This window comes from Geotrypetes seraphini, chromosome 10 (assembly GCF_902459505.1).
Source record: "Geotrypetes seraphini chromosome 10, aGeoSer1.1, whole genome shotgun sequence".
In the NCBI taxonomy this organism is placed as follows: domain Eukaryota; kingdom Metazoa; phylum Chordata; class Amphibia; order Gymnophiona; family Dermophiidae; genus Geotrypetes; species Geotrypetes seraphini.
The window spans coordinates 22,655,057-22,679,847 of record NC_047093.1 but is presented as its reverse complement, the minus strand read 5'-3'; the positions used below and the strand labels follow the sequence as shown (position 1 = coordinate 22,679,847).

Below are 24,791 nucleotides of genomic sequence, written 5' to 3'. Positions count from 1 at the left end.
AGTTGCACTCCTATAACTCTATTCCTGCCATGTTTGATCTTTGTTTTACACAATATAGAAGGAAATGGATCTTTCTATTTGGTGTTACTACATGCAAGGTGTGGCTTCTTGGGATTTTGGTTTAATTTACTGTTATGCATTTGGGAAAGAGGAACCCGAACTATAGCTATATGATGCTAGGTTCTGCGTTAGGAGTCACTGCCCAGGAAAAAGATTTAGGTGTCATTGTTGAGGATACATTGAAACCCTCAGCTCAATGTGCGGCGGCTGCTAAGGAAGGAAGTAGAATGTTAGGAATTATCAGGAAAGGAATTGAAAACAAAGATGAAAATGTTATAATGCCCTTGTATGCTCTATGGTATGGCCGTACCTCGAGTACTGTGTGCAGTTCTGGTCACCGTATCTCAAAAAATATATCGTAGAATTAGAAAAGGTACAGAGAAGGGCAAAAGATGAAGAAAATATGGTAATAAAATTACCAAAAATAAAGAAATAAGCAAGACAGATCAGAAACACTCCTTCCGGCTCGCATGCAGAAGGAAAAAACTTTAGGGGGCAGCAAAGTCTTCTGTGAAGTAAGAGGGATTCAAAAATCCAGAGTGGATTCCTTCTGTAAAGCTCGCAAGCACTGGGATATAACCCGCTTGTCCAGAATCTAATCTAATCTAGGGTTTGTGGATCACTCTGTGCCTATAAAGGTTCAAGGTGATTTACAATTATACAAGAGCCCATACAACCATGGGGGAGCTTACAGAAGAGTTGCAGTAATGGATTACAATGAAGAAGAGAGCTTACAAACAAGAGCCAATACGGCAAGGGAAGCTTACAAAGAAGACATTGCGGGAATCACCAGACAAAGAACGACATGAGAATTATGCAGGACAGTCGATGCGATAAGTTTATGGCGGTATGAGCTTGGTAGCTCTGGGAAGTTTGTAAGGATCTTCCCGCTGATAGGTGGCTTTTGTAGAGAAATGCTTTCAATTTTCTAATGAAACTCAGGTACTGTAGTTTGGTTCTAATCTTCTGTCTGTGGGGAGGCTGTTCCATTTTTTTTTTTTGTGACACACCTATTGCACTAGAATATATATTTGAAACACAGCATCAGAAAGGCAGTTTCACTGCCACCCTGTTGGAGTTCTCTGTCATATTCTTAATCTATCATATACTTAAGATTGCTATTGGATTGGTGGCCTGTTTTTCTAACTGTGCTTTGTTAAGCTAATTTCAGACATCATATGGGCTCAAAGATGAATGTGTATAATACCTAATTTATAAAAGTAGTCTCACATTATGCAAAGAAGGCCTGGAGAGCAAAAGACAAAGCATGATGAAGTAAAGGAAACAGTGCTCACCTGGCTTCGGGAGCAGCCGAAAAACTTCTCTGCAGGAATGCAGAAGCTAGTTGAAACGATACAACAAATTTGTCATCTTCCATGGGGACTATGTGGAAAAGTGATATGGTTCAATTGCTCAAAGTTACTTCTCTTAAAGCTGTTAAATGTGTTTTGCCTTTACTGTTTGATTTACCCTCGTAAGTAAGGAGGTAAGGGCCCCTTTTACAAAGCCGCGGTAGCGATTCCCACACAACAAATGCAACGCAGTCCATTCAGTTCCTCTGAACTGCATTGCCTATGCTGCGCCAAGACTTGCTACCACAGCTTTGTAAAAGGGACCCTATGTGTCTGCATTTAAAAAAAAAAATGTAGTACAGGTAATTTGTGTTTTTTAACCTCTTTAGACCAAAAGGTGTCTCTGTGTTACTCAGTAGACTGGGACATGCTAAAATCAGTACAGATGTTTCATGTTGCATACTAACACATCCAAATCGTCTGCAATTACTCAAATTGTTTTTAAAAGTTCAAAATCGGTTTTAAATGGTGGTCCTCAGCTGTGAACTTTTGTGCTTGTACAGAATTGCTAAAGTGTTGGACGTCATTTTTTTTTTTTTTTTTTAAATCTATTAATGAATTGCATACATTTTTAGATAAGAACTTAAGAATTGCCGCTGCTGGATCAGACCAGTGGTCCATTGTGCCCAGCAGTCCGCTCATGCGGCAGCCCTCTGGGCAAAGGCCAGTGCCCTAACTGAGACTAGCCCTACTTGTGTATGTTCTGGTTCAACAGGAACTTGTCTAACTTTGTCTTGAATCCCTGGAGGGTGTTTCCCCTATGACAGACTCCGGAAGAATGTTCCAGTTTTCCACCACTCTCTGGGTAAAGAACTTCCTTATGTTCGTACGGAATCTATCCCCTTTCAGTTTTAGAGAGTGCCCTCTCGTTCTCCCTACCTTGGAGAGGGTGAACAACCTATCCTTATCTACTAAGTCTATTCCCTTCAGTACCTTGAAGTTTCGATCATGTCCCCTCTCAATCTCCTCTGTTCGAGGGAGAAAAGGCCCAGTTTCTCTAATCTCTCACTGTACGACAACTCCTCCAGCCCCTTAACCATCTTAGTCGCTCTTCTCTGGACCCTTTTGAGTAGTATTGTGTCCTTCTTCATGTACGGCGACCAGTGCTGGACGCAGTACTCCAGGTGAGGGCGCACCATGGCTAGAGCTGCCAAACCTAGACAATTTATAGGTTCTGTTTAGAAAATCTGAGAGTGGAAGGAAAGACGGTCCTTATTTTAAAAAAATAGGTTTTCTTGAGTTATGATAAATAACAGTCATGCAGTATTCTTCAGGCCACTCATTAGCTCAGTGCTGTTAACATAGTTCCATGAGGCCGTTAAGTATAATCACCCTGTGAGTCCGTGAACACTTGAAGCCTCTGGAGGACTTTCAGTTATTCATGACTGCTGCAAAACCACAGACATCTATGGTGGGCACTTATTCAAAAGCGCACATGCTTAGTAATAGCACTCATTATGTATAGCTTTAACCAGTGCCACTTACAAGTTTCCTTTAAAAAGAAAATCTTTCATCAGTTCCCAGTTCCAAGCTAACAGACAACAATCCTGGCTGGGAAACTACATAAATAAAACCAAACAGACCTACAACGCTTTCCGAAAATCTATCAAAACCGCTCTGTTTGACAAATTCATCACCTAAACAGACCTACGCTTTGCCCCCTTTGCATCAGGCAATTCCTACCCCTCTCACTTTCAACCCCTCTTACTTTTCCCTCCACTCCCCCCCCCCCACCCCTTCTTCTGTAACTTTCCCCTTATGCTTCTGTAATTCGCTGAATGTCCAGCCTTCTTTCGATATTGAACCACCTAGAAGTCGTCTGACTATGACGGTATAGAAAAATAAAGTTATTATTATTATTATTATTTTTTTCTACATTTGCAGAACGGTGCACAAAATGACCGTATCTAAATCAAAAGAGCACTATCCCATCAGCTGAGTACAGGAGAAACCTAACGGTGAGAGTAGCAGACTGACAACCAGGGGAACCGGGGTTCAAATGCCACTGCAGCTCCCTGTGATCTAGGGCAAGTCATTTTAGCCTCAAGTACAAATTTAGGGGGCCCTTTTACTAAAACGTGTTAGGAAAAAGGCATAGGCCCTGAATCTATATATGTCGCCTAAAATATCAGTGCTGACTAGAATGACGCTTGACGTGCTTTTACCAGATGTACATACCTTTTATAGAATCGCACTAAACACCGCTATGCAATGCATAACTTAGGCACAGCCATTTAGGCCACCTAAAACCAGGCCTAAATGTACATCAGTGCATAGTCTAAAATCTTGTGTATAACTTAGGGCTAGATTCACAAAGCAAACCGATCGTGTATCGATCGGTTTAGGAGCCCTTAGCGAGCAGATTTCCCTCCGGCCCGATTCACAAACCTGTCCTGTGAGCCGCTTCAGATCCGTGCATGCAAATGAGGGGAAACGCATGCAAAGTAGGCAGGGACGCGATTCACTAAACTTTTCTCCTGACACACCCGACTGTCTGGCCGATCAAGAACAAGCGACTGGTGAGGACCAGTCGCTTGTGTAAAAAACTCCACTCCTCTCTGCCTAGAAGACCTGCTCTCTGCCTGCCCTGACTCTCTCTGCCTCCCATGACTCTCCTGCTCTGTGCCGCGACCTGCTCTCTGCCTGCCTCGACTCTTCTGCTCTCTGCCGCCTTTCCCCTCAGTGCGAGCCCGTGGTTTTAAAGCAGGGCTGCACTGCGGGTAGGGCGGCAGAGAGCAGGAGAATCAAAAATTGCACCCCCCCGGCCTGACACCCACCCTACATAAAAGTTGGGAGCAGGAGGGGTGCTCAGTCCCTCCTGCTCCGTAGGCCCGATCCCCCCACCGACCCACCGCACCCCCCCACCCCTGGCCCAACCCCCCTCCCCGTACCTTTAAAAATGTTGGGAGCAAGAGGGGTGCCCAGTCCCTTCTGCTCTGTAGGCCCGATCCCCCCACCGGCCCCAACCGCACCCTGACTGGCCCAACCCCCCGTCCCGTACCTTTAAAAATGTTGGGAGCAGGAGGGGTACCCACTCCCTCCTGCTCCTTAGGTCTCCAGTAATCTTTGGGAGCAGGAGGAAGCGCAAAGTCCTCCTGCTCCTGTTGACTGCCGGTCCAACGCAATAGCTGCCTTAGGCCATGCCCCGGTGCATCATGTGATGCACGGGGAGGGGCCTAAGGCCCCGATTGGCTGAGGCGCCTCCCTGCCTCTGACCTCTTAGGTTCTGTACACAATATAGGAGCCTCTGGATTTTCTTGATTGCGTGCGCTAACACACTTATTGCCCTTTGATGAATCCCTCCTTAGTGTTACTATCCAGATAGTGAGTGGCACAGAATATCTGGAGATTCAGATAGAGCTGATATTCAAACTGCTATCCAGATAAAATTAGGCAAGCAGTTCTGCCTAGACTGAATAATTTTGCCTCCTCCCACACTCCATAAGAACTTAAGAATAGCCTTACTGGGACAGACCAGTGGTCCATCCAGCCCAGTCTCCCGTCTCACGGACGCCAATCCAAGTCATAAGTACCTGGCAAAAACTCAAATAGTTTCAACATTCCATGCTACCGATCCAGGGCAAGCAGTGGCTTTCCCCATGTCTGTTTCAACAGCAGACTATGGACTTTTCCTCTGGAAACTTGTCCAAACCTTTTTTTAAAACAAGTTACATTAACCGCTCTTACCACATCCTCTGGCAACATATTCCAGATCTTAGCTATTCTCTGAGTGAAAAAAATATTTCCTCCTATTGGTTTTAAAAGCATTTCCCTGTAACTTCATCGAGTGTCCCCTAGTCTCTGTAAATCTTGATGCAGTAATAAAAAATCGATCCACTTGTACCCATTCTACTCCACTCAGGATTTTGTAGACTTCAATCCTATCTCCCCTCAGCCGTCTCTTTTCCATGCTGAAGAGCCCTAACCTTTTTAGTCTTTCCTCATACGAGAGGAGTTCTATCCCTTTTAGAACCTTTTCTAGTGCTGCTATATCTTTTTTGAGATAAGGAGACCAGAACTGCAATGTCCCAGTACTGTCCAGTGTGTTTGATTATCGAGTCCTATGCTTTTTCCATAATAATTGATAGCTACGGCTTTTTTATAGCAGTTTTTACATAGATGTTAATCTGCCTTAAAAGAAATATATCTAAGAAGCTATTTTATCTGTTTATAATACCAGACAGACAGACTTGGCACATAAGGAATTTATTTTCTCCCAGATAAGAACCTGTAAAGAACCCCCGGTCTTTGTATATGTATGAAAAAGAGAGGGACAAAAGCGGCTACTCATTAAAAAAAGTCAATTCTGTTGTAGAGAAACAAAGCAGGTTTCCAAGCACAGCATAATTTAAAGCAATTAAAAATAATTACAATACAAAGTTGGTACCCCTGCTAGTCAAAGCCTCAGTTGTCAGCAGTGAAAACTGGATGCAGCCTTACACAATTGTATTCCATTATTTTAAAAAAGCTTCGATATCACACAACAATATATCTTGAGCAACCAGAAAAGATGAGCTATAGTCGTTAAACTTGCACATACAAATAAACATCTATACTACAACATAAGAACAGCCTTACTGGGTCAGACCAATGGTCCATCAAGCCCAGTAGCTTGTTCTCACTTTGGCAAATCCAGGTCCCTAGTACCTGGCCAAAACCCAAGGAATAGCAACATTCCATACTCCGATCCAGGGCAAGCAGTGGCTTCACCCATGTCTTTCTCAATAACAAAACTATGGACTTTTCCTCCAGGAACTTGTCCAAAGCTTTCTAAAAACCAGCTAAGCTATCCACTCTTACCACAACCCTGGCAACATGTTCCAGAGCTTAACTATTCTCTGAGTGAAAAAATATTTCCTCCTATTAGTTTAAAAAGTATTTCCCTGTAAGTTCATCGAGTGTCCCCTAATCTTTGTAATTTTTGACAGAGTGAAAAATTGATCCACTTGTACCCGTTCTACTCCACTCAGGATTTTGTAGACTTCAATCATATCTCCCCTCAGCCATCTCTTTTCCAAACTAAAGAGCCCTAACCATTTTAGGCTTTCCTCATATGAGAGGAGTTGCATCCCCTTTACCATCTTGGTCGCTCTTCCTTGAACCTTTTCTAGCGCTAGGTGCTGGACGGCCTAAAGCACCTACCTAGACGCCATTAACTCACAGATAGGCCCCAGAAACGTATGCCCAGAAAACCCTGCCCTACATTTCCAACACCTATCTTTCCCATAGGCATGATTCTGAAACCAGCACCGATGCATGATTGACATACGATCGGTGGCCGCTTTTAAGGTGCCAGTTACAGAATCTGGTCAATAGTGACTTTTCGCATAATTGATCACAGTCATAAAACAGCATTGTACAGTACATTACAAATCAAGACGGTCATAAATAAACATAAATCCACCCCCTCATATTAATCTTCCCCTCCAAAATCTTGTTTAACAAAAACCCCCAAAAGCCTGCTAACGCTTGCAAAGAATAGCAAGATTCCGGAATCCCAAAGAGTAACAAAATTCCAGAATCCAAAGAGTAGCAACAGTCCATACAGAATCTCAAAGAATAGCAAGATTCAGGAATCTCAGAGAGTAACAAGATTCCAGAAACCCAACGAGTAGTAAAATTCCATGCTACCGATCCAGGGCAAGCAGTGGCGCCTAAAAACATATCTGTTTTTGAAGTATCTGGACAGTTGACCCGTACATCTATTTCTCCTCAATAATCGGTTCTCCTGACCTATTAACCACTTTCTTTCACCTCTTTTAAGTTCAATCAATTTGTACATTCTTTTAATCTTTTGTAAACCGCATAGAACTTCATGGTCCTGCGGTATATAAACTGTTATTATTATTATTATGTCTTTCTTAATAACAGACTATGAACTTTTCCTCCAGGAAATTGTCCAAACCTTTAAAATATTTTTCTCCATTTTATCAAACTGTGTTAGAGGTTTTTACCTCACCGGCCCATGCTAAAAATCTCGAGCGCAGCTTGATAAAAGGGGAGGATAGTTTAAAAAATCTCCGTATCAACATTTAGATGTGCTCCAAGGCATTAGAATTAGTTGCCTGCTTCCTGCTTGTTTGGACAGGGGTCTTTACTTTTGATTGCAGAGTCAGTAATGCTTACCTCTTTGATGTCTAATACTACTTCCAAAAAAAAAAAAAAAAAAAGGCTATTTATTTATTAGGATCATCTTTTTATCACCTTTTTGAAGAAATTCCCCAAGGTGGTATACTGCAACAATAAGCTGGACATAGACATTAGACAAATACAACAGTAAAATATGTTCAAATGTTTGGTTTTGTAAATCTTGATTTACCGCTATTTCTGGGTCACAGGTCATAGCGGGTTACATTGCAATAACTAGATAAAAGAACCAATTGTATTTTTTCCCATAAGAATCAAACCTGTGTTTATTTATAATAATAATTATTATTTATTTTTATATACCGCCTATCCAGCAGTTCATAGTGGTTTACACAGTAGGTACTCGACATACACTATAATAATAACATCATACATAATAAAATTCGAAGTAACTCGGTGCTTGGGTGCTCAGACCCGTGCTCTTCAACATCTTTATCTGGACATTGGTACAAGTGAGGTGATTAAATTTGCAGATGATTCAAAGTTATTCAGAGTATTGAAGACGCAGAGGGATTGCAAAGATCTGCAACGTGACATAATCAAGCTGGAGAAATGGGCATCGACATGGCAAATGAGGTTCAACATGGATAAGTGTAAAGTGATGCATGTAGGTAACAAAAATCTCATGCACGAATACAGGATGTCCGGGGCTGTACTTGGAGAGACCTCCCAGGAAAGAGACTTGGGAGTGCTGATCGACAAGTCGATGAAGCCGTCTGCGCAATGTGCTGTGGCGGCAAAAAGGATGAACAGAATGCTAGGAATGATAAAGAAGGGGATCACGAACAGATCGGAGAAGGTTATCATGCCGTTGTACCGGGCCATGGTGCACCCTCACCTGGAGTACTGCGTCAAGCACTGGTCGCTGTACATGAAGAAGGACACGGTACTACTCAAAAGGATCCAGAGAAGAGCGACTAAAATGGTTAAGGAGCTGGAGGAGTTGCCGTACTGTGAAAGATTAGAGAAACTGGGCCTTTTTTCCCTCAAACAGAGGAGATTGAGAGGGGACATGATCGAAACATTCAAGATACTGAAGGGAATAGACTTAGTAGATAAGGACAGGTTGTTCACCCTCTCCAAGGTAGGGAGAACGAGAGGGCACTCTCTAAAATTGAAAGCAGATAGATTCCGTACGAACGTAAGGAAGTTCTTCTTCACCCAGAGAGTGGTAGAGAACTGGAACGCTCTTCCAGAGTCTGTCATAGGGGAAACACCCTCCAGGGATTCAAAACAAAGTTAGACAAGTTCCTGCTGAACCAGAACGTGCGCTGGTAGGGCTAGTCTCAGTTAGGGCGCTGGTCTTTGACCAGAGGACCACCGCGTGAGCAGACTGCTGGGCACGATGGACCACGGGTCTGACCCAGCAGCGGCAATTCTTATGTTCTTATAATACAAGCATTATCCATTTGTACCTTGTCCCTATAGCACAGTTCTCTCAATATTTGGGAACAAGGGTTGTATAAGAAATTGGCTGTATTTTGGACCAGAGATGCCAGTTTCTACAATATACATTCAGTTCTTAATACCCAAAGGACAGAGAGTTCCACTACTGTTTTAACATTTTCCATCATATTTTCTTCTGTACCTCCTGCTTGGTGAGTATGATATGGTTCATTTCAGTTTTCCCGTCATCTGTTGAATCTTGCAGCTATGTTAAAAGACAAAGGGCTCCTTTTACTAAGGTGCGCTAGTGTTTTTAGCGCACGCAGCTGATGAGCGGCTGATATGCGGCTAGAACTAACACCGGCGCAATGCTGGCATTAGCGTCTAGCGTGCGCTATTCCGCGCTTTAATGCCCTAACGCAGCTTAGTAAAAGGAGCCCAAAGTTTATCTTGAACTTTTGTTGGGTTCAAAGTTGTAACGGTGTTGTACAAACCAGCCCCGTTCCATGGTATGCTGCCTCCAGCTCTTCTTACCGGCATGTTTAAATAATTTCCTTTTTTGTTTTTCTTCATAGGTTTACCTTACGGTTGGGAGGAAGCTTACACAGCAGATGGAATCAAGTACTTTATCAAGTAAGCGCTGGCTTCAGAGCTGCCTAAGCAATTTCTCTCACATCTGGAAGGGAATAGGGCAGAGATGTGAATAATCAGCAAACAGCGTTTGCAGAACCTCTCAATAGGAACATAAAAATTAATTGGGGGAAATGAACGACCATGAATACAGCTTCTGTGCCGTAATGCCATTTAAACAGACTTGTTTACAGAGCACCTATACTTCCTAGGTAATAATTTAGGGACCAGTTCTATAATGTGGTACCTAGAGATTCTAGATAATATATCAATGATTTATAAATTCTTTCTTAGTCCAGTTTCTTTACAACAGTACATCTTAGGAATTCAGATATCCACCCTTATCGATAGATACAGGTGGTGGGATTCTTCATGATTCCAAGTACTATTTCCCAACTATTTACTTATTTCAATTATTTTGTATAAATATAATAACCCGTTAGATTAACTCTCCTGCTTTTGAACCTGGGCAGGGGCAGAGGCAGAGCCGGGGCGGGAGGGAGTGACGGTGGGAGAGCAATTTCAAAGCCTCGGAAGCGGCGGCTCCTTGACCAATCCGTGCTTACAACGTCCCCACACTCGCAGTTTAGATTGGCTGGCTCCCCCACCAAAGCCCTTCGCAGTGGCAGCCCCTCCCGCATCTGTCCCCGCGTCCCAAGCCTCTCCGAAGGCCGGCTCCCACGAAAATGGTACCCCTCTGTCCAAAGCCGCCGCGGCAGCCTCCCTCAAAACACATTTCAAATCTGACATATTGTAATCACAAAACTGAAAATAAAATTATTTTTCTTACCTTTTGTTGTCTGGTCATTATTCATATCATGTAGGGGTCCCAGGCTATGGTTGGCTTTTGATAACTCGCTTGCCAGGGCCCCTTCTTTCTTCTTCCCTCCCTCCATCCCTGCAGCTAAAGACAGGCACCTCCCCCCTGTGGTCTAAGACAGGAGGGAGCAGTTAGGAGAGGGTCTGAGGGCAAAGAGGGGCTCAACAGAGCCCAACCACCTTTCCTTCCCTCCCTCCATCAGGTGCAGTGAATCCACCAATGTTAAAAGGAGCCGCGTCGAAATCGGAGGCCTGCCACTGCCGTAGCACGTTCCCCTCTGCCTTGGTCCCGCCCCTTCTCTGACATATGGGACCGCGGCAGAGGGGACGTGTTACGGTGGCGGCAGGGCTCCAATTTCAAAGCAGCTGCTTTTAACATAGACAGAGCTGAACTGACCTGATGGAGGAAGGGAAGGAACGGTGGGGCAAATTTCGGCAACAGCAGGAATTGTTTGGCGGGCCAAGCACCGGTTTCTTTAGGCAGCCCCGGTTGTTTACTTGGATTCAATGTGAGCCGGGTGAGGAAGGCCGCCGCAGCCTCGTGGCTAGGTAGGGGGACAACAATGGCGCTTATGCTCAAGCCCCCGCCGCAGCTCCTCTCTCGATCCTGGTGCGGTTCGAGAGAGGAGTAGTGGCGGCGGCTTGAGCATAAGCGCGATTGTTGTCCCCCTACCTAGCGGCGAGGCTGCGGCGGCCTTCCTCACCCGGCTCTCACGGCTGGCGGCCGGCGAACCCTAATGCTGACATTGAATCCAAGTAAACAACCGGGGCTGCCTAAAGAAAGATGGTAATCATATTCTGTTCTGAAAGCCCCCGCCGCAGCTCCTAGGCGGTTGAGGGGGGAAGGCTGTGGTCGGAGTTGCTAGGCTACAGCGGATGTGTGAGTTGCAAGTGTGGGGCCTGTAGCGGCGCGAGGTGGAGAGCAGGCTGTGGTGACGTAGTAGGCGCGCATGCGCACTCGTGTTTCCGCGACGGGATCAGGGAACACGATTTTTTTAGTGCGCATGCGCGTCCTACCATTTTATTATATTAGATAATAGACTTAGCTTATTCAAATGGCTGGTTATACTAGGAGAAGCTATGCTGTAATGGCCAGTTCCCCCGACCTTGAGAAAGTTTGGCGAAACGCGTCGGGAAGGGGAATGGACTTTGAATAAGCTAAGTCTATTATTTATTATATTTATACAAAATAATTGAAATAAGTAAATAGTTGGGAAATAGTACTTGGAATCATGAAGAATCCCACCACCTGTATCTATCGATAAGGGTGGATATCTGAATTCCTAAGATGTACTATTGTAAAGAAACTGGACTAAGAAATAATTTATAAAACATTGATATATTATCTAGCGCTATTATACTATTTAAGTTGGAGTGAACTGTTTTGGTGTAAAGAGTGAGATTCTCTTTATATATACTATAAACATTGAAAGGTACCTAGAGATAGGCACTACCTATGTGTGCCAAAGGTGCCATTACACCTAACTGCAAGAGGGGTTGGCATGTGTGGGGGGCATGGGTGTGTCTCCCAGTTACATGTTAAAGCAAAACAATTTGATCATCTAACCCCCCTTCTACTCAAAGCGCACTGGTTACCCTTATCTCATCGACTTATAAAATTCTGCTCCTAAATTTTAAAACCAGAACGACGTAATCCCGGAGTTCATCCATAGATACCTTATTCTATATACAGTACACCTACACGATCACTACGCTCAAGCAATCAAAATTGATTAGAAATTCCATCACCACGTCATATAATACACGACCAGAAAATCAATTTTTTTCTGTCACTGCTCCATCCTTACGGAACTGTATGCCTATGTACCTTCGGGAAGACCCCCTCTCTTACCAAATTTAAATCGAACTTAAAAACATTTCTATTCAAAGATGCCTTTGACTGTTAATACTGCTTGTATACCTCTACTACTGTGTTTCCCCAAAAATAAGACCTACCCCGAAAAAAAGCGCTAGCATGATTTTCAGGGTAGGTTTTAATATAAGCCCTACCCCCAAAAATAAGCCCTAGTCACCGGCAGCAGATACAGGGAAGGGGGTGGAAAGGGGGCCTGGAATGGGGATGGGGTGTCCAGGGGGGGTGGTGGCAGGAGGGAGTTTGCATCTCTCCTGCAGTTGGGCTCGGTTCTGCCCAGCTGGCCAGACTAGATTTTGCAACAGGGAGGGAGGTGGGCCGGGCCAGGCCAGGCCAGGAGGGGTTTAACATGGAAGGAGGGAGTTGGCATCCCTCCTGTCTTTTGTGGGGCATTGGCACAGGGGGTAGGGACATCGACACAAGAGGGGCTATGCATCTGAGCCACGACTTTGATGAGTATAATATAATATCATTACTGTTATAGGTTAAGAAGGGATTTAATATTTTTATTGTAATATTTCTGATGTTAATAGTGTATTTTCATATAGTTCTTTTTTTTTTTTTTTTTTCGATTTTTCAAATGTATACATTGTCAAGTTCAAAATATCAATAAAGAAATTTTTTTAAAAAAACCTTTTCCTTTTTTTACTTTTTTGTAGGCCAGGGAGCCCATGGTTTTAACCCACAGGTTAAAACCACGGGCTCCCAGTGCAGGGAAGGGCAGGAGAGATTTGGGGTGAGAGGGGAGAGTCAAGGCAGGCATATTCGGGGAAGAGCTTCGGGGCAGCAGAGAGCAGGCTGCAGGGCAAATTTTTTGTGGGGTTTCAGGGCACTTGGGAGGCGGGGGTTAATTTTTTTTTTAAATCGGGCAGATATTTTGCGTGTGTAATTGTTGATAATTGACACTAATTAAAAGTTATATGCACAACTTGGAAAGCATGATTCTATTAAAAAAATGTGCCAGTTGAAGTGTGTGAATTTGAAAAGGGGGTGTGGCCAGGGGGTTATGTGCAGGCATTTAGGCTTAGATTCACTAAGCCCACTGACTGATCCTCAACGCGCCCTCATGCAAATGGGGGTGACTGGAGGCACGCCCCTCACCGAAGACATGGATCGCTGGAGAGCTATCCCGAAGCATGCACAGATCATCTACTTTGCCTGTAGATGGTCTGCGCATGCGTTTGCTGTCCATGCTTCTTTTTTTATTTTTACTTTATTACTCGCCAGCCTGTGGTTTTTAACCCGCGGGTTATAACCACGGGCTCGTGCTGCAGGGAAGGGCCACAAGCAGGAGAGTCGGGGCAGTGAGCGGGACAGCAAGCAGGAGAGTCGTGGCAGAGAGCGGGGCAGCCAGCAAGAGTCGGGGCAGAGAGAGTAGGAGAGTCGGGGCAGAGAGCGGGGCAGCCAGCAAGAGTCGGGGCAGAGAGAGTGGGGCAGCAAGCAGGACAGTCAGGGCAGAGAGCGGGGTGGCCAGCAAGAGTCGGGGCAGAGAGAGCAAGGTGGCAAGCAGGAGAATTGCATCAGAGAGCAGGAGATAATTTACTGAAGTCGGCAGAGAGTCGGGGCAGAGAGAGCAAGGTGGCAAGCAGGAGAATTGCATCAGAGAGCAGGAGATGATTTACTGAAGTCGGCAGAGAGTCGGGGCAGAGAGAGCGGGGAAGCAAGCAGGAGAATCGAGGCAGAGAGCAGTGCGGCCAGCATTGGGCAGAGAGTGGGGGAGCCAGCATAAAAGAGTTGGGGCAGAGAGAGCAGGAGAGTCGGGGCAGAGAGCAGGGTTTTTGCTCAAACGACTGGTCCTCACCAGTCACTTGTTTTTGGATCGGCCAGCCCAGTCGGTGTGCTTTCTTTAGTTTAGTGAATCACATCCGTCCTACTTTGCATGCCATTTCCCCTCATTCGCATGCGCGAATTGGAGGATGATCGGCACAGAGGTTAGTGAATTAGGTCGGAGGAAAATCGGATCGCAAACACGATCAGTGGGCTTAGTGAATCTAGCCCTAAAGCCTGGTTTTATCTGTCCCAAATGGATGCACCTAACTTATGCAATACACACAGATGCTAAGCATGATTTTATAAAAGGTGCATGCACCTTCTAGAATCGCACTGTCATTCTAGTCGATGTCAATATTTTTGGAGCTTTATGTAGAATCATTCCTATAATGTGTATTTGCAAGAGGAGAAAGCACACGGATAGGGCAGGGGCTTGGACAGGTGCCACATTTACACAGCGTGTAACTTAGAGAATATTATAAGTTACATGCTAAAGTGCAACATTTCGATGTGCACGTTTACCCCTGCCATAAACGTATCGGTGCACGACTGCTGAATTATGCTATATTTTCTAATGACATCCAGGCACCCAGACGAAAAGCAGCTAGCACACATCATGTCAGCATATTTTGTTGCACTGTACTCCTGCCCCATGAGTTTTATATCCCTGTGGAGTCGTTCATGAGAGACTGTCAAATGCCTTCTGAAAATCCAGATACACTTTATTGACTAGCTTTCATTTTCCTGGGAGAAAGATGCTCTGGGGTCAGTATGTAAACGCTGCAGTCGGCATTTGTATAACACCAGCCATAGCATTTAAATATAATATGGATATTCAGTGCCTTATCCAGATTCAAAGGCAGCACCAGCGTAATATCGGTAGCTGCAATGTTCAGTCCTAGACTGAATATTGCCAGTACCCAGGTAATTCTTGGACCGGCCCATGCTCGTTTCATGGACCACCCCTGCACAATCTGAATAATGCAGGGGCATTTATAAATGATTTTCAGTGGCACCATCTAGATAGTGCCACAGAACATCAGCGAATAGACCTGGTCAGCAGAAATTATCCAGACAGCAGGTCCTACTATATGGATAAGTGCTTTTGAATATTGGTTGTCTGTTTCTAAATTATGCAAGCAAACGGATTTCTTTTTGCCCTAGTTTCGCCCCAAAGGAATATGGCTCTTACTGTGCTTTTAATTGCAAAGACACCTGCCGCCCCCCTCGTTATTATCACCGTACATAGTCTTGTAGAAGTCTCTGCCATGGCAAGACTGTCGGGAACCATTCTGTGCTGAGCTTGCTAGGCCTGTGCACTAATCAATACCCAATCACCTTTGAGCATTAGGTCGTTTGACATGCCACACCGGTAAAAGTCAGTTGTCGCCGTATCACTCTTAATGGAAAATTAGTTGACTGAGTTCAAGTGAGTGACTGTTCCAGTTTAAGAAGAAAATGACTTGATTTATGAAAGTTTATGATAAGCACTTGGATGGTACTTTGGGTAGTTGATGCTCCAGCTCCCACGTTTAAAGCTTTTGCTACTTCAGCCATTCTTCTGAGTGTGACCATGTGTACATTTAATGGCAAAGAGAAAAAAAAGGCAGGATAGAAACCAGAAGGTTTAGGGGATAATTTATAAAGTATTTTCTTGGATAAATCCTTTGTTAAAATTGCTCAGACTTTATAGGGGGGGAATTCTGCTTAATAGGTGCTGGGAAAAATCCACAGCAAGCTCTACGCTATAAAGAGTGCTTCAAGCTGATGCCTTTCATAGAATGTGAATGTGATTTCTATACCACTTATACTATATATATAAGCAGTTTACTGTGTGATCAGGTACTTTTAAATGTTTCCCTATCTACCCCAGCAGGCTGACAATCTAACTGTGGTACCTGGGGTATTGGAGGGTTAAGTGGCTTGGCCAGGGTGCTGGGATTGAACCCACAACCTCAGGGTGCCGAGGCATCAGCTCTAACCACCAGGCTACTCCAGATTCCCACACCCAACTTTGGGCATGAGGACTAACACCTGCTGGAACCTTATGTAAATCCTGGTATTCTATAATACTGTTCCTAAATTTTTGAAATGCCCATCACCCGCCACACCCGCTCTTGGGTTGCACACAAGACCCTATGGGCACGCAGCATTATAGAATAGCTTATACGGCAAAGCATGCTTAAATCCAAATTACTCCCAATTAACTCTAATGCTAATAATTGGTTGTTGGCACCCAATTGACCAACTAGTTGGTCACGCATCTGGACTCCATGCCCAACTTTGAGCAATGTAACATAGAAACATAGAAATCGACGGCAGATAAGGGCCACGGCCCATTCAGTCTGCCCACCCTAATGACCCTCCCCTGCCTTTACTTTGCGAATAGATCCCACGTGTCAATCCCATTTGGCCTTAAAATCAGGCACGCTGCTGGCCTCAATCACCTGAAGTGGAAGACCATTCCAGCGATCTACCACCCTTTCGGTGAAAAAGAATTTCCTGGTGTCACCATGCAGTTTCCCGCCTCTGATTTTCCACGGGTGTCCTCTTGTTTCCGTGGGACCCTTGAAAAAGAAGATATCTTCTTCTACCTCGATGCGGCCCGTGAGATACTTGAACTTCTCGATCATGTCTCCCCTCTCTCTGCGCTCCTCGAGCGAGTATAGCTGTAATTTATCTAACCATTCTTCGTACGGGAGATTCTTAAGTCCCGAGACCATCCGGGTGGCCATTCTCTGGACCGATTCCAGCCTCAGCACAACCTTACGGTAATGCGGCCTCCAGAATTGCACACAGTATTCCAGGTGCGGTCTCACCATGGATCTATACAAAGGCATAATGACTTCAGGCTTACGGCTGACGAAACCCCTGCGTATGCAACTTATGATTTGTCTTGCCTTGGAAGAAGCTTGCTCCACTTGATTGGCAGCCTTCATGTCCTCACTGACTGTACATAAAATCCAGGGATACACATCTTTTATCCAACCAGAGCTGATACAAGTGATGGAGTTGGGAAATAAGCAAGGAAAGGTGTGCATACCAAACAGGACTTCTAAATGTATATGGATGTTTTCTGTGGGATAATTTTCAAAGGGAAATAAGTAGAAAATTGATTAAACTGATTATGCGCAAGTTGGGCAGCCTATAATCAGGAAAGAAGGCCCAGTATTTCCAGAGGGTTAGCCATATTTGTGGGTCATCGCACAGATGTAGAGCCAATTGCACATAGCACGTGGAGATGGGGGTTGGGATGTACTCGATTCTGACTATTTTCGAACAGGTTGTGCCAACCCAGACCCTTTTATTAAAATACCTGTAGGGAGTGCACGGTTTCTAGTGCCTGCAGCAGGAGCTGCCACCTGAGAAACATACTGAGTGGCACAAACATAGCGCCATTACCACCCATTGTATCCCACTGAACAAACTCAAACGGGTAAGTGCCGGTGAAGTCGTACAGCTGCAGTTTTAATTTGGTTTCATTGTGGCGGCAGAAATAATCTGTGCATGCCTCTAAGCTGGTGCAAAATTCAGCGGTGACATTTTTTTCTCATACATGTATTAGATACTTGTCCCTCCCTAACCACTTCCCCCATTGCAGATAGAAACATGAAACATGTTGGCAGATAAAGGCTAAATGGCCTATCCAATCTGCCCCTCCGCTGCATCTACTATCTCCTCCTCTCCCTAAAAGACCCCATGTACCTGTCCCATGCTTTCTTGAATTCAAACAGTCTTTGTCTCCGCTACCTCAACTGGGAGACTATTCCACGCATCTACCAGTCTTTCTGTAAAAAAAATATTTCTTTAGCTTGACCTCGGTCCCGGGAAAGATGATGGAAGCGCTGATTAAAGACAGCATCTGGGAACACATCGAAAAAAATGGGCAGCTAAAGTCGAGCCAGCATGGCTTCTGCAAGGGCAGGTCATGCCTCACGAACTTATTATACTTCTTTGAGGGGGTAACAAGCCAGGTGGATAAAGGGGAATCCATAGACATCATTTACCTTGACTTCCAAAAAGCCTTCGACAAGGTGCCACACGAAAGACTGCTATGGAAGCTATGGAACCACAGGATACAAGGGGAGGTCCACCGATGGATCAAAAACTGGCTGGCGGACAGGAAGCAGAGGGTTGGAGTAAAGGGCCATTACTCAGACTGGCAATGGGTCACGAGCGGAGTTCCTCAGGGGTCGGTACTGGGACCGCTCCTGTTCAATATATTTATTAACGACCTGGAGACAGGAACAAAATGTGAGGTTATTAAATTTGCAGACGACACCAAGCTATATAGCAAGGTCAATAACATGGAGGACTGCGAAGATCTCCAAAAAGATCTGACAACACTGGAAAAATGGGCCGAAAAGTGGCAAATGAGCTTCAACATAGGGAAATGCAAGGTCATGCATATAGGGAAAAAGAACCCGATGTTCACTTACAAAATGGGGGGGTTCACCGCTAGGGGTAAGCAACCTTGAAAGAGACCTGGGAGTGATGGTGGACCCAACATTAAAGGCGTCGGCGCAGTGCGCCTCAGCCTCAAGGAAAGCAAACAAAATGTTGGGTATCATTAAAAAGGGTATCACGACCAGGACGAAGGAAGTCATCCTGCCACTGTATCGTGCAATGGTGTGACCGCATCTGGAGTACTGTGTTCAGTACTGGTCGCCGCACCTCAAGAAGGACATGGCAATACTTGAGAAAGTACAGAGAAGAGCAACTAAACTAATAAAGGGCATGGAGGACCTCTCATATACTGACAGACTGAAAAAGTTGGGGCTTTTCTCCCTGGAAAAGCGGAGACTTAGAGGAGACATGATAGAAACCTTCAAGATCATGAAGGGTATAGAAAAAATAACAGGGACAGACTTTTCAAATTAAGGGGAACCACACGTACAAGGGGACACTCAGAGAAATTGAAAGGGGAGAGGTTTAGATCAAACGCCAGGAAGTTCTTCTTCACACAGAGGGTGGTGGATACATGGAATGCGCTGCCGGAGGATGTAGTAAGCAGGAGCACGCTACAGGGCTTCAAAGAATCTTTGGATAGGTGCTTGGAGGACAAAGGGATAGAAGGGTACAGATAAGAATAGAAGTAGAGGTAAGTTATAAAATTAGTCGGGGACCACTGTTTCAGGCAATAGGCCTGATGGGCCGCCGCGGGTGCGGACTGCTGAGCAAGATGGACTTATGGTCTGCCTCAGCAGAGGCAACTCTTATGTTCTTATGTACACCTGAGCTTACCACCTCTTAACTTTATCCCATACCCTCTCACCCTGGAGATTCATTTCAATTGAAAGAGACTAGCCTCAGGCCTATTTACGCCGCATAGGTACTGAAATGTCTCTCAAGAATCCAAATCACAATAACAAAATATAAATACAATCAGCAAAAAATTATTAGCCTAGTGGTGGAGATACCCCATGAAAGTACATTTATAATAGGTGGAGAAAAAGCCTCAACTTATCAACAATATACGGACGGCAACCCAACGAGTTCTTAAGCCAGTCCTGCTCTGTATCATAGGCAAAAAAACTCCACACATTACAAATTGTAACCTTTCAAAACGGGACCAAAGCCACCACTGTGCACAGGGAGCCAGAAAAAGAACAAAACAGTTCACTTATCTTCTGACAAAGGCAACAACAGCAGCGAGTAGATCTTCCTGCTATAGCACTTCTCACGCTGAAAAAAGACAAGGAACTGGATGTCACCAACAAGGCTCTTTATATCAAAGTGAACAGCGGTCTATTTTCTTTTTGAAAACTATCTGGCCTAATGGACTTAATCAGAAAATAGAATGGTGTGCCTTCTACTGCTGGGGAGATTGTTTGTTCCAGTAAATAAAGTTTTTTGACAGTGACCCCTATGAACCTGGAAGTACAAATTCCAGCGCCATTCTGAGCTGGGTGTGGACGGAGCAGGAGAGAATATGATTGCCCTGACGCAGCCGTTGTTCGGCGAAACAAGAGCCTTGTTGGTGACATCCAGTTCCTTGTCTTTTTTCAGCGTGAGAAGTGCTATAGCAGGAAGATCCACTCGCTGCTGTTGTTGCCATCGTCAGAAGATAAGTGAACTGTTTTGTTCTTTTTCTGGCTCCCTGTGCACAGTGGTGGCTTTGGTCCCGTTTTGGAGAAATTACATTTTGAAATGTGGGGAGTTTTTTTGCCTTTGATACAGAGCAGGACTGGCTTAAGAACTCATTGGGTTGCCGTCCGTATATTGTTGATAAGTTGAGGCTTTTTCTCCACCTATTATAAATGTACTTTCATGGGGTATCGCCACCACTAGGCTAATAACGATTTTTTGCTGATTGTATTGAAATGTCTCTGTCATATCTCCCCTCTCCCGACTTTCCTCCAAAGTATACAAGAGGATAAAGAGTCATAGATTTGATATACTCCCTTTCTGAGTATATCAAATCTGAAAACTGGACTGGCTGGGGTTCCCTCAGAATAGATTTGGGAACCACCAATGTGCGCTGATATTTTGCAGGCAAACGGCCAGGAAATGGGGCTCAAAAAGGCTCAGTTCTGGCCACTACTAAATTAGAGAAAGCAAAGAGAGCATAGTGAATCTGAAGATCCTGCGTTTGTTGAAAGAAAACCGTTTATACATTCTCCACGGACTTTTTGTAATGCCATTTTCCTTTACAAGTTCACTATTGAAACGGAAAGCAAAGGGTCCAATGTTTCAACAATTAGAATCAACATATGTGAGGTGGAGCATTTCTTCCTTGGGGGAAACTTATAGTAAAGTGGTTTAATCTGCTGATCTGATCCATTAGAACTTTAATTGAATTGTTGTGCACTTAAATAGGGATTAACCATGTGGATGGTCTTTACTGCCCCAGCACATTTAATACTTGAAACTAGAGAATGATACGGTGACAAAATTCATCACCGTTCCCGTCCCCGCTGATAACTGCAGGAAACCATCTTCATGTCATTCTTTAAGGAAAGAGGGAAGAATCAGAGTATGAATGGCCACAACCACTGACCCGCAAGCTTTGCTTTGAAGAATGCTGATATAGAAGGACTGCGGTTGAAACAGACACTAGAAAATGACAGTCTCTGGTATCCAGAGCAAATATTGTGATGTCATAATGCCTCATTCCACCAGTGCCTAAGAGCCAATCACATCAGTGATGTCACAATGGCTTCATTATCCTTGGCTCACATAACAATCAGAGTATGAATGGCCACAACCACTGACCCGCAAGCTTTGCTTTGAAGAATGCTGATGTAGAAGGATTGAGGTTGAAATAGACACTAGAAAATGACATGGGATTATTTCCCGTGGTTATCTGCGGGGACGGGAACGGTGATGAATTTTGTCAACGTGTCATTCTCTACTTGAAACCTTTTCATATCAAATCATTCATCTGCATCCTCTCTTTAACAATTTGAGGAACGATGGAGGCTGGCTTTGCCTACTTTTATTATACCGTATTTCCCCAACTATAGGCCGCCCCACATGATAGGCCGTAGAAAATGCTGAGTTACATTTTAAAACTTTTAGAGCTAAATTCACTAAGCAAACCAATCTTGTACCAATCGGTTTGCGAGCCCTTTGCGACCCGAATTCCCTTCTGCAGTATTCACTAACCTGTTTTGCGATCCGATTCCGATCCGCGCATGCAAATGAGGGGAACTGCATGCAAAGTAGGCAGGGACGCGATTCACTAAACAAATTTGCTGATTCAACTGTGCTGGCCGATCAACCCAAAAAGCGACCACAGAGGACCAGTCGCTGAAGCCCTTTCTGACTACTTTCTGCCACCCTGCTCTCGGCCCTGTCAGCCCCGATCTTCTGCTTCCCCGATCTGCCTGCCTGCCCCGACTGTAGCTGCCCTCATCGCCTGCCTGCCCCGACTCTCCCACCCTTCCCCGCAGTGTAAGCCCGTGGTTTTAACCCACAGGCTTTAAGCGGGTTAAAACCAAGGGCTGTAAAAAAAAGTTTAAAGAAAGAAAATAAAAAAAGTGCCACGCCGGAGGTCCAGCACATGCGCAGACCATCTAAAGATGGTCTGCGCATGCGCGGGGATCGCTATAGAGCGATCCGTGCCAACAGATAGGGGTGTTCCTCCGATTACTCCCATCTGCATGTTGTAGTTTGGTGAATTTGTCGGACCTGCCCGGATCGGGTCCGATCGGGCAGGTTAGTGAATCTAGCCCTTAAATAAGTCGCCCCACGTTACTAACCACAGCTTATCTAATAGTTAGTAGTCGAAATGAGGTGGGCTGCAGCTTATCTAGAGTAGCTGAACTTTTTTAAAATCATCCCCTCCCCCAGACCTTTTTAAATCCCCCCTTAAATACCTGCCTCGCTGGACGGCTGCCGGCTGCCTCCTCCAATCTCAGGGCCAGCGATGTAGGGCAGGAGTGATTTTTTTCACCATCCAGCCTGGCCCCGCGCCACTTCCTGAATGGCTGCCGTCAGTTCTCGCGGGACTCCTGCCCTGCACTGCTGGCTGCAAGATTGAAGGAGGCAGCCTGCCAGCGAGGGAGGTATTTAAGGGGGATTTAAAAAGGTACGGGGGGAGGGGGAGGATGATTTACAGGGGGATGTCATTAGTTAGTCTGCCCCATTTAAGCAAGCTGCACCCAGTACTCATGTCTGTAAAATCAATCTATAAGCTGCGGCCTATCGTTGTGGAAATACGGTAATCACTTGGTCTGTTTTTAATTGATAAGAATTCTATTGAACTGGAATTGTTCATCCCCTTGTGGCTGTCAGTTGGGGAGAGTGGTTTGAGAAAGACAGGGCCTAGCAAGGCTGTTATCAAAAGACTTTTACCATAGACAGATTTTGAAAATAAGGAGCCAGAATTTCTTTATTCTTAAAATAATGAAATAAAATGCAAGTTGCTAAGGGCAACTGCCAAGCAAGCATATGCTATTTTCATCCCAATTTTCTAAGCCATTCCTGTTTTTTTTCTGTTCATTGACCATCATATTAACAATCAGAATCTGGTTGCATTTGTCATTTTTCAGAACAGTGGCTTTTGATAATAGGGTTTTAAATTAGTTACTATCAAATGAGCACTTTCCAGGGAAATAACCACATTTTCTGTATTGTCAGTAAAATAGTGATGCCCTTTTAGAGTTCTCCATATGTAGTTTGCAGATACATAAATCTAATTTAGCTCTCCACCTGGCTAAGCTTCAGTTCAATAAAAATAAAAAAAATGGAAGCAATAAACCAGTGATTATGAGATCAAAGGGTCAAAAAAGTCTCAGCAGTAAATGATGGCAGAGGGGAAAGATAATCATTTTGGGAGTACACAAGTCAATAAAATTGCAGCAAACTTAATTAAGGGACTTTGCCAGAGTTCAGCAAAGGTAGACATCTCGCCTCAGCATTTGCTTGTAGCATAGATTGGAGACATGCTGGAAACTAATGAGTTCTCAGCGTGCTATTTACGCCAGCCTCAGGAAAACTTGTTAACAGGATCCTCAGTCTGCCTCGTTCTGGTCAAGCCCTGTATGGAAGACGCTGTCTGAATGCAAAGATCCTTCCTTTCTTCTGAGTGATTTTTCTTCATCAGAATAGAAATCCATTCCATCCTCTCTTAACAATGCATAGTGTAATGATTTTGGTTACATCTGCTTTTTTTTTTTTTTTTTTTTAAAGCAAACAACAATCAATCAAAAGTCAGACTGAAACAAGCCCTTATGCTATTGATGTCAGGTCAATTCAGTTTTTTGCATTGATTTTCATACATTTCAAATTCGATGAATGTGTTTATTGGCAATTATCTTTGCGACTCTGATTTGCAGACTTTAAGAAGTTAAAAAAGGGATTAGTTTTCCTTCAGAGCAATAATACTATTTCTCAGCTGCACAGCACATTTTCTTATGTCCAGGGAAAATATCTGTCCCCATCACTGCCCCGTCACCGGACCACCGTCCCCATCACATCCACCCTTCCCTCTCACCACCTCATCGCCCTTCAGCAGCCCGAGAACCTCCCTCTCCCTTACCTTCGCGACGCTTTAGTAAAGAAACTTACTGAAGCCAATGGAGACTGCCTGCCTGTGCCTGCAGTCACGTGTGTATGGGCGGAAGCTTCTCCTCTGACGCAACCGGAAGTTGCATCAGAGGAAAAGCTTCCGCCCATATACACGCGACTGCAGGCAGGCAGGCTTCAGTAAGTTTCTTTACTAAAGCACTGCGAAGGTAAGGGAGAGGGAGGGAGATAGATTTGGCCGTAGGTAGGGGGGCCGCACGCGATCGGTGACCGCGCGCCTTCCCTCTCTTAACTGCAGGGACAAGGCCATTCACCGCTCCACGGGGCGGTGGATGGCCTTGTCCCCATGCCCACAGGTAGCACTTTTCCCCCCTACCGTTTCAGCAGGTTACCTGTGGCTAGCCAATGGTACCTGCCACCGTGTCATTCTCTAATACTTATCCAGGTAACGGGTGCTGCTGCCCACTTAAGTAGCACTGGCTGGAGCCATACTTGGAAAAATGAAGGCAGATAAAAACTAGAGAATGATACGGGGACAGATTTTTCCCCATCCCTACAGGAACTCAATTTCACCGTCCCATCCCCACAGGTTTTGTCGCTGTCCCTGTTCCATTCCTATAAGCTCTGCCTTAACTGCGCAGTCCTCAAACACTTGGGCTTTTAAAGTGTTTGAGGCTTGTGCAGATGAGTATGGAGCTTGCGGGGACGGGGAAAAATTTTTAAATAAATAAATAATCTAGTATATTTCAAAGCATAAAGCTAGGAATCGGAAAAGAAAAATA

General features: G+C 44.7%; 1 protein-coding gene across 1 annotated transcript in view; it reads left to right on the top strand.

Annotated features, from left to right (window-relative positions):
- Nucleotides 1-24,791, top strand: part of STXBP4 (syntaxin binding protein 4) — a 177,529-nt gene that overhangs the window by 150,668 nt on the left and 2,070 nt on the right. Inside the window, 1 exon segment of the mRNA XM_033961059.1 lies at nt 9,521-9,578. Coding sequence (XP_033816950.1) covers nt 9,521-9,578 — 58 coding nt within the window.